The following is a 15,790-nucleotide window of genomic DNA, read 5'->3' as shown; positions in this document are numbered from 1 at the left end:
ACACAGTTCTTGTGGCAGCTGTGATAACGATCGAGCTACCGACTTGCTACCGTCTGTAGTTGCGATAACAGCAACAGCTACGCACGCACACTACTCACCGAAAGTACCGGAAAAGTGTGTGAACAACTGATTGGGTTCCACCTAGGACGTGGATGTGTAGACCAATTTCTCGTCCTTTACCAGCTACTGGATTGCCAACAAACCTATCGTATCTCTACGACTGTAGTTAGCTCAGCTAGGAGACAGGTCTTCGACTCCACCGAGAAAGGCTCCTTACGGGACCGTCTACTGTGAAGCGGAATACGAGGACAACGTTATCTGCAGTCTGAGGGTACAGTAAAATTGTATCACAGGGCAAGCTTTGGCCATGCCTTGTATCCAGAATACGACAAAGTGGCCTTATATCGCCATCCCTTCTTCGTTTGCGCTGGATTTCACGAAAAGCAACAGGCAAACTCCTCCGAAGTAACACGGTTTTAGGCCTAGATCACGCTAACGATAATGTCCACTTTGCAGACTATGTGCACGTGCACGACGTATCAAACCTAGCAGCCAGAGCTGCGTTTCGCACCCGCTGGATGCAAAGTTACTTCGAAATTCGTATGAGCTTACAGCTTCACTCACCTTGGGTGCTGTGCGGTTGGAAACTCTTGACGGCTTTATCTAGCTCTGTATTTGATGGTGGTATGAGGTATAACATCGAATTTCGAAGGCGTGATTGGCTTTCTTCAATCATAGACGTTTACGGTGCTGACACGAAACTCGGCGGCTCTACAGGACCAGATTTAGCTCCATTTGACTGTATGACTGTGAAGCCTGGCTTCTCCGTGTTGACAATGTTCGTAATGTGCGTGCGAATTGTTCGGCATGCACGGTGGGGTCACCTCACTAGCAAAAATGAGGTCCACAAACAAGTGCTCGCTTTGGAGGTAACCTGACTCTACCAACTAAAATAGCCTAGACAGGAGCTACGTGCTCTCCCTCAGCGATGACCGTTTCGTGCCTGCTTGATAGGAGAACCGTGAACAGATAAAGACCACTCAGTGCTTATGTTCTGTCGGCCCCGTGCATCTCTCCGGATGCGAGCTACGTGCCCTCAGCGATGACCGTTTCGTGCCTGCTTGATAGGAGAACCGTGAACAGATAAAGACCACTCAGTGCTTATGTTCTGTCGGCCCCGTGCATCTCTCCGGATGCGACCCTGGACAGAACAAACTTTGTTGGCTAAATAGCGCGCGTAATCTTAACTCGTAACCGTGACTTGTGGCGAAAATATATGCAATCATACAAACAACAGCCCTGCAATTTTCGTATTATTGTGTCAGAAGCTGTTTCGACATCACTTCGTTCACAGGCTATGCTATAATTAGACTGACCCGCTCACAACAGGAAACGACCAGTGTTTGTGCAGTTGAACCGGACAGACATGACACGTTATGATAAACACTGTCTCCAAATTACTCTGTTTGTCGATCACCAGGGTAAGGCCAAAACAGCTACCAAAGACGCAGGGCGTCCGACGGGGGTGCTAAGTGATTCGCGCAAACAGCCTACTACTGAATTCGAGTTGATTTGAAAGGACTTAGATTGTATATGTCCGGTTAGTATGTCAATCAGCAACCTAATGCATGCACGAAACTCAACATAGCTGTGTAAACCCTATTTCTCGGACACTGAGTGGTAACAGAAACTACATGGTTGTAATGTACATCAAACTAACGTCCTTATGGTCGCGAGTAACAACAGTCTGCCTTTCAGATTACGAAATTCATAAGTCTACCTGAACGGTAAAACGCATGATAATTCGAAATGATCCATCAGTTAGACCGTAAGCACTTCATTCAAGAACATCCGAAGAGCCACATGGTACAATGCTCACCCGGAGAGTTCACAACCCCTAGATAGACCTTTTTTGGAAGAGTTCACTCTCTGGGGAACACGCTTTTAGTCATAGTTTTGTAGCATTTTTATATACAGTTGGGGTGGACAGCAAATTCATCATTCTATTTCAGCGGTACTATGTTAATTTATTCATTGATTAATTCACACAATTACATGGACCTATGTGAAATTCAAGGTGGAAAGACAACAAACAGATTAAAGGAGTGAAATTCATGTTAGTTAAATATCACAGATTGTGGCATCCGTCTTGCGCCAGTCACATCCCCTTTCCGTGAGGTGATGATACAAAATCTTCGAGGGGGGCGTGAAGACCTGCATAGACTTTTGCCAAGTCTGTCTTGACTTCCTCGTATTCAGTTCCAACCAAATCCAATAAGTGCTCGTACATCTTTCTAAGATAAACGGTGCTAGAGCACTCCCATAGCATGACAAAACCAGCGTGGTGGGATTCACTTCAAGAAAGACCTTAGAATTTGGCATTGGTAACCCTGATAACTTCGTCATGGCTGAGACGCTGCTTCCACTAGCACTCACTACGGGCTGCTTTTACGTGGGCACTATCATCGATTCTCCGCAGCTGCCCAAGACAGTCTCCTTTTCCCAGGTGCAGGCAGAAAGATCAGACAAGCGATATCTGATGACTTCACCTCCATACTTGAACATGCAGTTGACGGTCATTCGACGCTGGGAATCATGGGCAGTCTCGGACCCTTAAAGCCGTATGGGGTTCCAGGTTCACCGCCCAGGGTTCCGGTGGAGTTCGATAAACCGAGTGAGTAGCAGCATAGGTCACGAGAGCTGTTCTTTAAAGTGATCCGTATGGCGATTAATGGGTCGTTTTTTATTGAAGATGGTCGCGCCACTCATCGTTGATCGTCCCACTCACCGGCAGTTTTCGGTCATCTAGATCAACCGAAATAATCTCCTGGCATTCTTCGCCTCTTCCATTTCCTTTATTATCATCACTACCAGCAATTGGAAAACACCAGACCAAAACCCTGGTGCTTCACTAACTTCGACCATGTCAGTTTATTTGAATGAAACCGTATACCAGAAAAAAGTGGAGCATGGAGGGAGAACCAGAACTAGACTACCACAAACATGCCTACACCACCAACACCCAACCAACAACCTGGAAAGAAACTGACACTGAATGCCACTGAGATTAGCTAGGCGCCATATCATTCAGAGTTCCCGTTTGCACGATAACTCGTGACTTCCATGATAGGTCTCTTCGTTCCCCGTAATTGCTGAATGGTTCTGTAGTCGCTGATTTCTGTGCAGTCCACCAAGTCGTTAGCAAACAGGTTTGTCAGGGGGTAATGTTGGTAGATTAGGTAGCGTAGATGTTCGTTGTAGATGCGTTGGGTTAGTGGTGGTCAACCACCAACCCACAGCTACGCACCACTACGCTCCCCAATAACGCACTGATGATGTCACCTCGATTGGTGATGAAACGTTTGCAATCAAAATGCCCAGCTCAGCGAACAAGCCAACGACCAGGTTTGTCAGGTATCATGGAACGCACTGGAGTCTGTTTGTAAGCAAAGTGCACTTGAATGCGACGTAAGCCTGAAGAAAGTCATGCAGTGTATTGATCTGGACGGCGATCCAAGATTGTCGGAGCCAGAAATCACACCAGTTTAGGTTTCCCACCATAGAACACGTACAAGTGTGCAGTTTTGTTGAAGAAAATGATCATAACCCGATGTACTTCTCTGAAAGCATAAGCGATTCACGATATCATTTCCAGAAGTCGCATGATTCCTGCTTCCAAAAGCTCGACTATGCAAACTTCATTCGTGTATATACCAAGTGGCACTGGTAAAATGGTGGATACTACTGATGAGGTCTGAAAGTAGTGTGTGGCTTTCTGGATATGCAAGATAGGGAAGTAGGGAGTTATTATTACCGGACCTGTGGAACCACGTTGTAGCGTCCGTTTACAATTGCGTGATAGTCAGTGAGTATTCACGAAAGCTAAAGAAGACGAGGAAGATGAAGATGTTCAATTTTTACAAACAAGGTGCAAAGGAGATTTTTACTTTCCTGTCCGATAGTTCGTGTTTGCTAATAAGCAACTTCGCAGCGAAGGGCCTTCTTCCTTACACTGGTAGCATTACCGGTGTGCACACCGACAGTCTCCAAACTGATATAGATAATTTTCATCCAAACTGAGTGAGCAAGGCTTTAGTTTCGGGTATGGGGTACCATATTCATAAAAAAATTTTTCAGTGACTAAGCTGACCTCTTCTTGGGAGCCCCTCCCTTGTAAGAAAGTGTAGGTTTGGCAAGTTGAATGCACATGTGACTGAGATACTTCACACTTATTGGAAACAGGATCTAAGGTAGCAGTGCAGCTAACGTGTCTGTTGAAAGCGCTTTGGGCAATAAAGCGTTTTTGTATGTTCATTTACGAGTGAACAGATACCAAAGTTCTGCCTTGCAGCGGAAGATGCCTATTCCACAGGGACACCAGGCTCAGCTCCACTTGGTACGATGTTTCGTGGTGGTTAACATCCACACTGGGGCGAAGAATCCGTCAAACTTCTACAGGTATCGAGTCATAAGATGGAAGATTAGAATCAAGTTCAAAAGATCGCGCGTTCACAGGACAGACGTACGTTTTCTGTGATACAGTCTGGAAGATTTAACCTACAGTGAACATCACACGGAAAGCTGCTTTGTTTTGACAACTGTTCAAATCAACCAAAATCTAAGACGGGACATCAAATAATTACCGCTAGCTCTATTTGAACGAGCATGTTACATAACGCAGGAAGTGAGGACATGCATTATAACAGCACGTCCAACACTGACTTATGGGGCGAAGCTGTCTTTAACGTCTGACAACTCTCCTGTTTTCAACGAGTCTGATCAGCGAAACCAACTTTCCAAAACGAGTAACATGCACGGCAAATTGGGCATCAGACACTTGACAGACATACCTCCGCTGAGGGCCAAGCATAATTGATATCCCCACGGAGGTGCTTGCTACTCATCACACAGTAGGCTCCGCCGTAGGATTTACGCGTGGTCACGGTCAGTTTAGGCACAGTAGCCTCAGCAAAGGCGAACAGAAGCTTCGCTCCATGTCGAATGATACCACCGTATTCCTGATTAGTTCCTGGCAGAAAACCGGGGACATCGACAAATGTGATGAGCGGGATGTTGAATGCATCGCAGAAACGAACGAATCGAGCACCCTTCACCGAACAGTTGATATCCAGGCAGCCGGCTGATACACGGGGCTGGTTGGCAACCACACCAACTGTACGGCCTCCAAGGCGAGCGAATCCGACGATGAGGTTCTTCGCATACGAAGGCATGATTTCAAAAAATTCGCGTTCATCCACGATTGCCTGAAAATGGTTAGCAGAAAACTTTGTGCAATCAAATAAATGAGAGAACTAGAACTCCAGGAATTGAAATGCAAGCAACACAAGAAGAGGTGCGCGACAATACCGATAAAACCGCCAAATACTTTATAGCAAAGAAATTCGGTCGTCGAATTCCATATGCACAGCAATCAGAATCCAGCAAGTCAAGAGTTCGAAATGATTGGAGGAATTCCACGTGACTTGCTGAATCTTACTCGACTGTTATCCAGATTGTATGGATGAGCTCTATAACAGTAAACGAACAAAATCCCCGACCCGTCTGGCCAAAACATGGCTCACAACTAAACGTTGTCACCGAATCCAGTAAGCAAAGAAATAAATACAGGTGTTGAGTTTTGTGAATGGGCGATATGGAGTCGTACCATATATGTCCGTCCATTTTGGAGCGGTTCGGTGGGATCACAATTTCAAGTTTCCCGGTTCGTAGCACGAGTGTTAGTGGATCTAAGCTTATGCTCGTGAAAGCGAGAAAGGCTTGGCGACAAAACACGCGATGCTAAATGTGACGGACACTTTCTAAGGTTCACCACCAATGGTGTTTATATGGAAATACTTCAAAACGCAGACAATTGAGTGTCAGACAGGATAGCTGATGCAAATTGCAACGTCCTCATAATATATAGGCAGCGTTGAAAAGGAAACCGTTAGAGAAGGTTGGACACCAAGCCGTGTAACGCAACGGCTCCCAGCTCGCTTGGCAGTGTAGCCTCCTTTTGATGCAATGCAAAGCGATCCGAAAAAAAACATTCAATTGAAAAGGAAATTGAGAGATGGGCCTTGTATGAATTTCCGGATCTACATACTTTGTTGCACTAGTTGTGCTCTCCTCTTAGAGAGTTCTTTCAATGCTAAGCTGACGTCATGCTCAGTGTGATGAGTTGGCCATCTTGTTAGAAAACTCTATAGTGATGAACAACACTCAAATGTATAGTTGGATTTAAATGAAATCAATACCTGTAAGGCGAACACGGTAAACGTTGGGTATTATGTATGGAACTGGGTGAAATAACTTCTGTGATCTGAGGTTATCTGCTTCGTTCACAAAACACATGTAGTCACTGTTGAAGTCGCTTTTTGAATCGAAGGTACGAATGATGAGACATACACATTACTCGTAAGGTTGCCGAAAACTCTTCGACAGTCGGTCTCGCCCTTCTTGAGGCTCATCAGATAGGCACATTTCCTGAGTTTTCCATCAACCCTGTGTTCAACTCCAACCCAAATACTCTTCAAAACCAAATTCGTGTGCAAATGAGAGTATCTAGCGAATGAGGAATGATCCACTTTGTTGTGCAGTAATGAGAAAACGAACCACAATAGCAATATACTTCTGCCCACAGAGCTTCTTAGTAAGGAGGGACTCGGGTTTAAAGTGCTATTCAAAAGTGGGGTTTGCACTGGAATGAGAGTTTTATCCCTGTTAGCAGTATATCAGTAAATCCTGAGACTGAAGGTCAAGGCCGTTTGTGTGTCTGAGAGCTCACTGGTGGCGGCAGTGAATTCTCTCTCAGCTCAAGTATGATAGGTGCAATATCAGTGCAGAAAAATGCTTTTCGTGTGGTGTAAAATGGGTTTTAATGTGACATCACGACTTGAAACAATACGGCCAACGTTCAGTGAATGCATGGTTAGTTTTAAAGCGGAAACATGAGAATCATGTTAGGAGAACAATGCACTTACATAGATGACCTCGTACATATCGTAGGCACTGGTAGGCTCCAGTGGGACAATCGTATTTAAAGCTGGAACCAGTCGGTCCACTGGATCGTGACATTCACGCACCGGAGCGCATGTCTGTCTATTGGACGACGGTAAGTAGGTCAAAAAGTCACGAACACTGAGTATGGCCTCCACGTCGTTCTGGTAGGCCCTATGGGCCACGCCAGAGACACTGCAATGAGTTTTTGCACCACCCAGTTCATCCTAGAAAAACAGAACAGAACAGAAATATATTGCAGGTTCGACTGACCAGAATGGAATCAACAGACATCCTGGAAAAGTTGGGCCATATTTGTTCGAGGAAGGGTGGATCCAAATGCTCAAGCACGATCATGTTTCTAAACGACCGTAACATAAATACCACCTGTAGCAACTACTCACGGTGGACGTAGATAACTGCATTTGAGACACAATAGTATTAAGATAGGCAGACTGCGGAGTATTGCTAACTTACGGAGCCGTGTAGTCTGGAAAACAACAGGCTACCGATTAAAATAGCACACAATTGCGACAGCAAAGAGTTGGACCAAGACGGCGTCCAAAAGTCGACTTCGCGATGTCACAGAGTCAGTGACTATGCTGTACCCATCCGCTTGTCAATCATCAAGCCAAAATTTCTCTTCGCTCTCTCCTTTTCACATTAAAAGATGTCAAAAGCTGGGGGTCGTGGTTGTTAAACTGAATCGAAATTTGTGGTGCTCCGATGACCACACAAGACCCTCCCATCTCACTGCGCAGGAACAAGCACAAGCAATCAAAATGCTGTCATCATCGCTAACTCGCAGCTTTTCGAACAAAATTCAACCTAACCTAAGGGGAGACTGAGGTGGCCAACCAAATGAAGCACTGTAAGTCAGGCTATGGTACCCGTCCGGACACAGCTTGACCTGTCACACAGAAGTTCCCAGTCTGTTGCATCAATGCTCACATGATTTCGGGACGTACTTGAAAGTGGACCTGTCCATCATGTGTGAAGTGTCCAAGTTCCCTAAGTGTTGCTTGATCAAATTTCTAACTCCAAGGTAAGTGCACCTTTTGTTGCTTGCAATGAACTGTGAATGGAATGAACGCGTCTTCAGCTCAATTGCTAAACTTTATTGCGCTGTCCTTGTTGATCTCACTTTCTATTAGAATGTTGATGACCTGGGTGAGGGCTTGATGGGGTATAGTCGTTACGATCGTGATGTGATAGTGAGAACTCCAAAGACACCAATGCGAAGCAACCTAAGACAATGGGCGTAACTAGGTAATATAGCGCGTCATATATCGAGCGTGGAAATGATTTTTTGGTATCAATCAGATTGCATTCGACCATACTAAGTAGTTCAGACTTGGTCTCCGGGAATGTGAAAATGGGAATAGAAATCTGGGCTGTCGACGTCCTGAAAATTGGTGAGAAAACAGCAAAGGAGTGAATCAACACAGTGGATAGGGATAGCAATTGCAGGGGGAAACAAACTGATCAGAATTCAAGAACGACCATTATCTCGCATTGGTCTGTTGCAGCCATCAAACTAGTGTTCTTTTCTGCTCTTATGCCACAGTTTTACCATTTCCACGTTCCACTCAGCTGTCGAATTTGACTAACTCCAGTCATAAAACAGTCGAATGTACCTTGGACTACGACAAATGCTGGTACTAATCTAAACATATGCCCGTTGCGTCTCATTTATGTTGCTATGCAGAAGCCTAAAGAACAGATTTACGACAGCCATACGTTTGCTACGTCGCACAGAACAGATAACACGCAATACTTCTCGCGGCCCAGCAAGATAGGGAATCCTATGTGTCCACTAGGGTGACAGCGAATAGCGCATTCAACTCTTCATGGCGTTGTTTTCAAGTTAAATCGCCTTGTGCCTATAGATCGTCAGTGACCGTCCCCGGGGCAGCCCTAAAGGACAGAATTAGGATAAAACTAGTCGGCAGAAAACACGCCATTGCCAGTAAGTTCCTCATTTTCCAGCTGACAAGAATCGAATTAGGAGGGAGATTCATTAACAGCATGTTTGAGTAGTGTTGATGAGAAGACTGAAGTAACTCACCTGGGTGACATCCTCATTTGTCACTGACTTGACTACGTCTGGACCTGTGATGAACATATATGAGGTATCTTGAACCATGAAAATAAAATCTGTCAGGGCGGGGGAGTAAACAGCACCACCAGCACAGGGACCCATGATGAGAGAGATTTGTGGAATGACACCGGAGGCGTTCACGTTGCGCTGGAAGATATCTGCATAGCCGGCCAGCGATGCTACGCCCTCTTGGATGCGTGCACCACCCGAGTCATTCAAACCAATCACAGGAGCTCCGACGAGCATAGCTTGATCCAAGACCTTGCAGATCTTTCGAGCATGAACCAGGCTCAAACTTCCACCAAATACGGTAAAGTCTTGACTGAATTTCAGAGTAAACGAGAAATCGAAGGGGCCTTTATAAGATGAGTGAGAATTAGTGTTGATTTTTATCTACAAATGGGTAGATACAAGCCAGCGTGTCTGTAGTATGCAAATTATTATCCGTACTCGGAAAAGCTAGCGATATATACCTATTGGCAGCAACTGACACAGACCTGATGTGGACCATGAGCACTGAGATTGCCTCTCAATTGCTCGGGAGTTAAGCTCACGGAGTCGTTGGGGGAATTAAGAAGCGAACTTCCCTCAAGAAGGCAACAGAGGTATTCCAAAGGACAACAAACTTCATGACCATGCAACTATTATTAATACTAAAGTGGTATGGAATTCATGGTTGTGATTCCACACTACAGCTGATAGACACGGTTACTTCGGGTGAAGGATCTGTAAAATCTTCAGGTTTTTGACCTCCGATGTCCCTATGGCTGGAATCGGGCGGAGTCAATGAATTCGAAATGAAACGACCAGAAGAAGGATTTCTGAGGAAACAGAAAAGACCTCACTCAAAGAATGCATCCAGCACTGAAAGCTAAGGTGACTTGGTCATGTATTACGCATGCTTTCTTCGGGTGGCATGGCGACTAAGCATCGAAATGGGTGTTACAGCTGAAAGACTACGTATGCCAACTTACTACCTATCACGAGCACTGTTTTCCGCGCCTGACCTCGAGTACTATAAACCTTGAGATTGATAGGATATGTGACGGGAGAAAATGAAGGATGTTAAAGAACGTTTGTGTGCTGTTGATGCCGTTCGCCTTACAAGATTTCGTTCAAGTGACCTTTCCTGTTCTTGGGTAGAAACAATGAATGATATGGCAGCTGCCCAATGTCAGTGGCGTTCATGCTGTCAGTTTTACAATGTCTGGCTGAATGTTGGAGGTGTAGGTAGCCCGGATGTTTGCAGTGGGCTAGCCCAAGATCCCATCTTCATTCTTTCGACTAGAAGGCTTTAGAAGGCAGTGAAGCACTGGTGGTGTTCTCACTGGTGATGAGCAGCGAAGTAGAATAAATTCAATTTCAAAGCCCGATGAACTTAAACTGAGTTTGTTATGCTCAGTGGTAAAATGAACTTTCGACCCCGTGGTGTTGCGCCTACTAGGGTAATTAATTCCAGTCGTTATATCTGTAAGAGACCATACAAAAAAGCCCGGAAACAGCTGTCTCACAAAAAATAGCATAGAATGAAGCTACGGACAAGAACCCGAACAAAAGTGCATGTTCTCAGAGTCAGTTGAGACAACAATAACCCAGTACTTTCCACCCAGAAACGTACATCTGAAAGTGGTATACAAAAGATCACAGTCAAAAATAAGTCGAACAGAGCATAAGTCATACCGTGACCAGTAATTAAGTCGGATAGTTCTGTCGGATGCAAACGGCGCGGACATAGAGGCTACTATAGTTTGTTTGGTTAGGTCGTACGAAAAGTCAGTGTCCAAGTACTGATTGTCGAAGTCATGAGATACCAGATTGCAACGGGTATGAACTAAAAATAGTCAATCTGCAACAGACGGTATGTAACCGTATCTAAACAAACGAAAAATGAAACAAACTTGGCGCGATTCAGTAGGTACGCCTAAACTCCAAGCCATTGGCGCCAATATTGTCTTGTAAAAACCGTAAAACGTAGTAGTGCTAACAATACATGAAATTTGCCGCAATTGATACAGGGAAAAATCGTTCAGCTGTAGCACCCCTTCGGTGCCTAGCTGCCGTGCAACACGAAGGACGCACGAGGGCTGGGATACTGCCAGGTTGCCCAAGTCTAGACAGGGGAAGTCGAGTGGCGGAGGTCGGATTCGAACCACGGACCTTCCGGTCAATAAATTCGCGCTCTAACCACTTGATCCATCTCGCCCAGGACACAGGAAGTTAAATCTCAAATTATGAATTCGAGAAAACACACTGAAAAGCTTACCTGAACAGGTAGACAGTTTTTCCATTGACCTGACAGTGACCGGTAACAACACTGTCTCCAGTGACCCGCTGTTTTTGCATGTCAAAGTCATAACAGTCATGTTCCATGAAGGCGTCGTACTCCACAAATGTGTCAGGATCGGCCAATAGATCGATACGTTCGCGTGCCGTCAGCTTGCCACGCTTGTGCTGCGCATCGATACGTTTCTGACCACCCCCAAGTACGATCTTATCGCGAGTTTCCTCGATTTTGTGACGGACCTCGAGGGTGTGTGCTGCCCCCGAGATGAAACGGAGGTTAGGTGCGCGAGCCACCGATAAAAGCCGTAAAGAATTACGAGCAGAATGAAGCATCTGAAAATGAACGGAAAATGAAATAGCCAACTACTGACATCATTACCACCGTCACGAACAAAAAACAGATTTGAATTTTCGCCAAGTAAATCATAGGACACATTTAGCACTTGGAAAATGAGCGCCAACCAAAAATACAACATTCCACCGCGCTCGCAGATGCACAATCCAAATATATCACAGGAAAATCGCTCCGATCCCCCCAAACAATAGTCTAGTCACCAAGGGTCGGTCCCTCACCCCACCGGACGCCATCTCCATCATCGTAGACAGTAATAAGCCAGTAATAAAGGGATGGGCACAGGCCTACCACAGGGGAAAGACCAACAAGGTTCCTGCATCTTAAAACAGCGACTAGATAAAGGCAGCTGAGCAGTGCGTCGAAGTTGCCATCGGTGGAATTCACCCAATGTTTTGCGGACCTCAGTCAGCATGAGCCCAACACAAGATGACAGACAATCTCTAGTTAGGTGGTCAGCTTGCGTGCTACGCCCTGTAAGATCTCCAACGACGTTCAAAGAGAATCGCGAAGAATCCAGGGAAACGCGACGGTATCACAGTCTGATGGTAGCCGCCTTCACATTGCAATGCTAAGCCATGGCCTATCCTCATTCTGCACGACCCTTTTGCAACAAGAGGTTTGAGTTGGAAACGATGGTTTCTGTGAAAAGTAATCGGGTTCTTCATTCACAGACTCCTCCCCCTTGAACTGACTAGTGGTTGCGCATGAGCATGACAAGTCCCAACCACCTTACATTGATGAGCTTTATAAAATGTTGCAGTGATTCTGATTCACCACCAGGTACTTACTTACGCATCACGTTATTGCGAAATGCCTGCAGCCAGCTAACGTCTGTTATACCGCGGGGGCACTGAAGATCAACTGTTTTAGTCCGTTTGATGTCGGATCAGACGGGCCAATCGTCACGGCCACGCGATAAGACTGTTCTTACATTTGCCTTGTACACACGGCCCTTTGGCTGTATTGAAATTTGTTTGGTGCCATAATAAATGCGAGTTTACAAATGTAGCTCACGCTTTTATGGCTGCATTGACCTCTCTCACGCAACATTTACGAGTCATGCAACCACCAAGATATCTAAACCGGTCAACAAAACTGAGTTCATCTACCTGGCTTTTTAGAGGGACGCAGGGGGGTTTGAAATCCTAAACCAATACATTGCAGTTTCATACTGAGACCAGAGATCACAATTAAAATTAGGAGGGTATGCGGGTTGGTGGTCGTCAAATAAAAAGACAATGTCATCTGCACAGTCTAGGTCCACTAGTCCTTTTGGGGTGTAATGTACCTCGGTTTCTTGAGGTGAGCACTCCATGGCAGTTCCATGATAAATAAAAAATAAAAATAACCGATCGTTCGGTGCCTAGCCGCCATTCCACCTGAGGGAAAGACGAGGGCTAAAATACCGTCAGGTTGCCCAAGCCTAAACAGAAGTAGTCAAAATGCTGACGTTTGGTTTGAACAACGAACCTGCCAGTTGATAGTCATCATCATCATCGACAGCATGACGTCAGTGTTTAACACCGATGCTTTGCTGCCATATAACCATGATTTAATTCAAAGCCTTATTGTGAAGAAAAGAATAAAGGTGCCAAAGTGCCTACAACTCCAAATATTCATTCAGGCAATCTGGATAGAAACTGACAGCAAGCTCGCAACTGACATCGGTTGGCAGCCATATCTTTCAGCGTCTCCAACCGGGTGCAGTGAGGATTCGCGGTCTTCATCTTGGAAGGCGAGTAGCACCGATAGCACCAAACGTTTCGTGATTTCTTTCATAACACTGCCAGGTCACTGGATGGCCACCTCTCTGCTTCCGCCACTCTGAGTTGGGCATAGAAAACAGCACTATCTTCGGCAAACGATGGCTAAGCATACACAACACCTGTCCCGACCAACGCAGTTTCTAGTGCTGGACACATTCTTCAATGCACGTACCCGTTGCACAACCGGAAACTCTCTTTCTTACTGCCTCGTTCAAGAAATAGACTGGTAGATTCACGCCCTGACCACTGGGTTACCCTTCCAGGAGCCAATGACTCAACAGTCTCGCCCACTTGATTGCAGGAAGCCGGTCTGGTCCGATGATGCAGAAAATAAGGCATTACTGTCTTAGTCCAAGTGCAGCTGCGCACAGCAGGTGTCCAATGAGCAGCACCACTCTTCGGTTTTAAAAGTATTTCGACTGCATTGAACAATGTGCCGGTGGTCACTGTCAACGGTTGGGCGATTGGAATGTGCGGTTTTTAGAACCGACCTTTTCTAACCCTTCCTCCATCGGGGAAAGGCAGCACCGTTGCCTCTCAACTATGGACATGCTGGTCACCTGCTCACCCTACTGCCATTACATTCCTATCGCCGAGGGCAGTACGAGTTAACCTCCACACCACCTTGTAATACGATTCCTCGCAGTACGGGGACCCACTGATCTTCGTGGTGCTGATCTTTGTTGGCCTTTCTAGAATAATTGAACCTTTTTGGAACCTTTGGAACTGTGTTCCAGTCGGTACAGCTCACAGCACGGAAGCCAGACGATCACAACAAGGTAACAGCCATAGGTCGGGAACTGTGCTATTTAGGTTCCTCAAGAAAATTTAGTAATGACCTATACCGGACGACAGAACTGTCCGAATTAACATGTGTATTCAGCACTGATGCGTTTCTGCCAAACTACCACAATTTATTCGAAAGCCTCATGGTTAAGGAAAGAATAGAAGAGGCGGAAGGGACTTGCTGAGAGTTTACTACAATCATTCCGAGATGCAGCCTGGAGGGAAACTGACAAGGAAGCGATTGACAACGATCAGCAGCCATACCTTGGAGTGCCACCAACCATGGACACAGTAGACCACGCGGACCCCATCATGAAAGGCAAGCCACACCGAGAATACACAGGCTTTCCGCAATCCCTTTTACACCCCTCTGCAAGGTCAAAGGCAAACAGGAGTCGGCGGTGCTTGAGAGAATATATGTAGTCATGAACATTCGAGACCATAGGACTAATTTCAGGCTCACCATCCAGATTTCTACTGAAGTGCCAAGATGCAAATATGCGCCAGGTGACAACGGGACTTTTTCTTCAAAGTGATCGGCTCAGGCGTCGAGGAGTCATTCATTTTTAAATATGATCGTGTCACTGGCCCTTAGTCGTTTCCCTCACAGGTAGCTTCCGGAGACCAATCATACGGATCAGCTTAAATAGTCTTGGAACATTCCAGGATTTCTGGTCCTCTTCCAATTCCTTAGCGTTCCCTGTCTACCAGTTTCACGATCAGCGTGCATGCTCACTTCCACTTGACGTATGATAATTCGTCGGGCCAAATTATGTTCGGGACGGGTACGAACATTTGTTCACGATTTAAGCATTGAGATTGACCTGATCGATACTCATTGCTTGGGTGAATCTGTAGAAGGCGTAACAAACAGATTCCTTTATGCATGTTGCCAAATGAACAGTGAAGAGGAGCATGGTCATCAACAGGTATCCAGCCGGCAATGATCCTTCCACCAGGTAACTTAGGACAATGTCGCAGCGGCTTCTGGATCGTCCGAAGGGCGCAGGCGAAAGCGAGTAGAGACTCATGAAGCAGACGGTTTAGTGGCTGTGCTTCAAACTTCAATGACTGCTACGCGGAATTCCCCACCGATACCGCTGTAGTATGCAAGTACGGAAGCACCAGAGGACAGTAATTCTCCGAAGGTAGGGGTTTACAACGATTTTTGTGCATGGAAAACAGAAGGCTCATGAGCCGAAGCCCGATAAGCAAGGTCGTACATCACCAGTAGTTACATATAAATCAATCAAACTGACAGACCGTATGCTTTACCGCTCGCACTTGAGCGTTGCTACGACCAAGAGGTCACACCCGAAGGCGATTGGCCAAAAGCACGCTTTGCGGCCCATCATCAGTGCCCGCTTTGATAGGCCGAAATTCTGCACCAAACGATCCAGTATCCAACGAATGTCCGCTGCCAGTGGCGCATTCATAAGGCGCCAGAGTTTCCGAAATCTCGTCGCCGCATACACTTTATGTACGAATCACCTTACACGT

The 15,790-nt window shown here is 45.9% G+C and overlaps 1 protein-coding gene across 1 annotated transcript in view; it reads right to left on the bottom strand.

Moving 5' to 3' along the window:
- Positions 1 to 15,584, bottom strand: part of T265_12000 (hypothetical protein) — a gene marked incomplete at both ends in the record, with an annotated part of 18,628 nt that extends 3,044 nt beyond the window's left edge. Inside the window, 5 exons of the mRNA XM_009178878.1 lie at positions 4,851 to 5,264; positions 6,984 to 7,226; positions 9,068 to 9,422; positions 11,364 to 11,716; positions 15,554 to 15,584. Coding sequence (XP_009177142.1) covers positions 4,851 to 5,264; positions 6,984 to 7,226; positions 9,068 to 9,422; positions 11,364 to 11,716 — 1,365 coding nt within the window. The remainder of the gene's footprint in view (positions 1 to 4,850; positions 5,265 to 6,983; positions 7,227 to 9,067; positions 9,423 to 11,363; positions 11,717 to 15,553) is intronic.
- Positions 15,585 to 15,790: the final 206 nt, after the last annotated feature.

The sequence above is a fragment of the Opisthorchis viverrini genome (genome assembly GCF_000715545.1).
Source record: "Opisthorchis viverrini unplaced genomic scaffold opera_v5_710, whole genome shotgun sequence".
In the NCBI taxonomy this organism is placed as follows: Eukaryota; Metazoa; Platyhelminthes; class Trematoda; order Opisthorchiida; family Opisthorchiidae; genus Opisthorchis; species Opisthorchis viverrini.
Note: the sequence above shows the minus strand (reverse complement) of the source record. Positions and strands in the feature narration are given on the sequence as shown.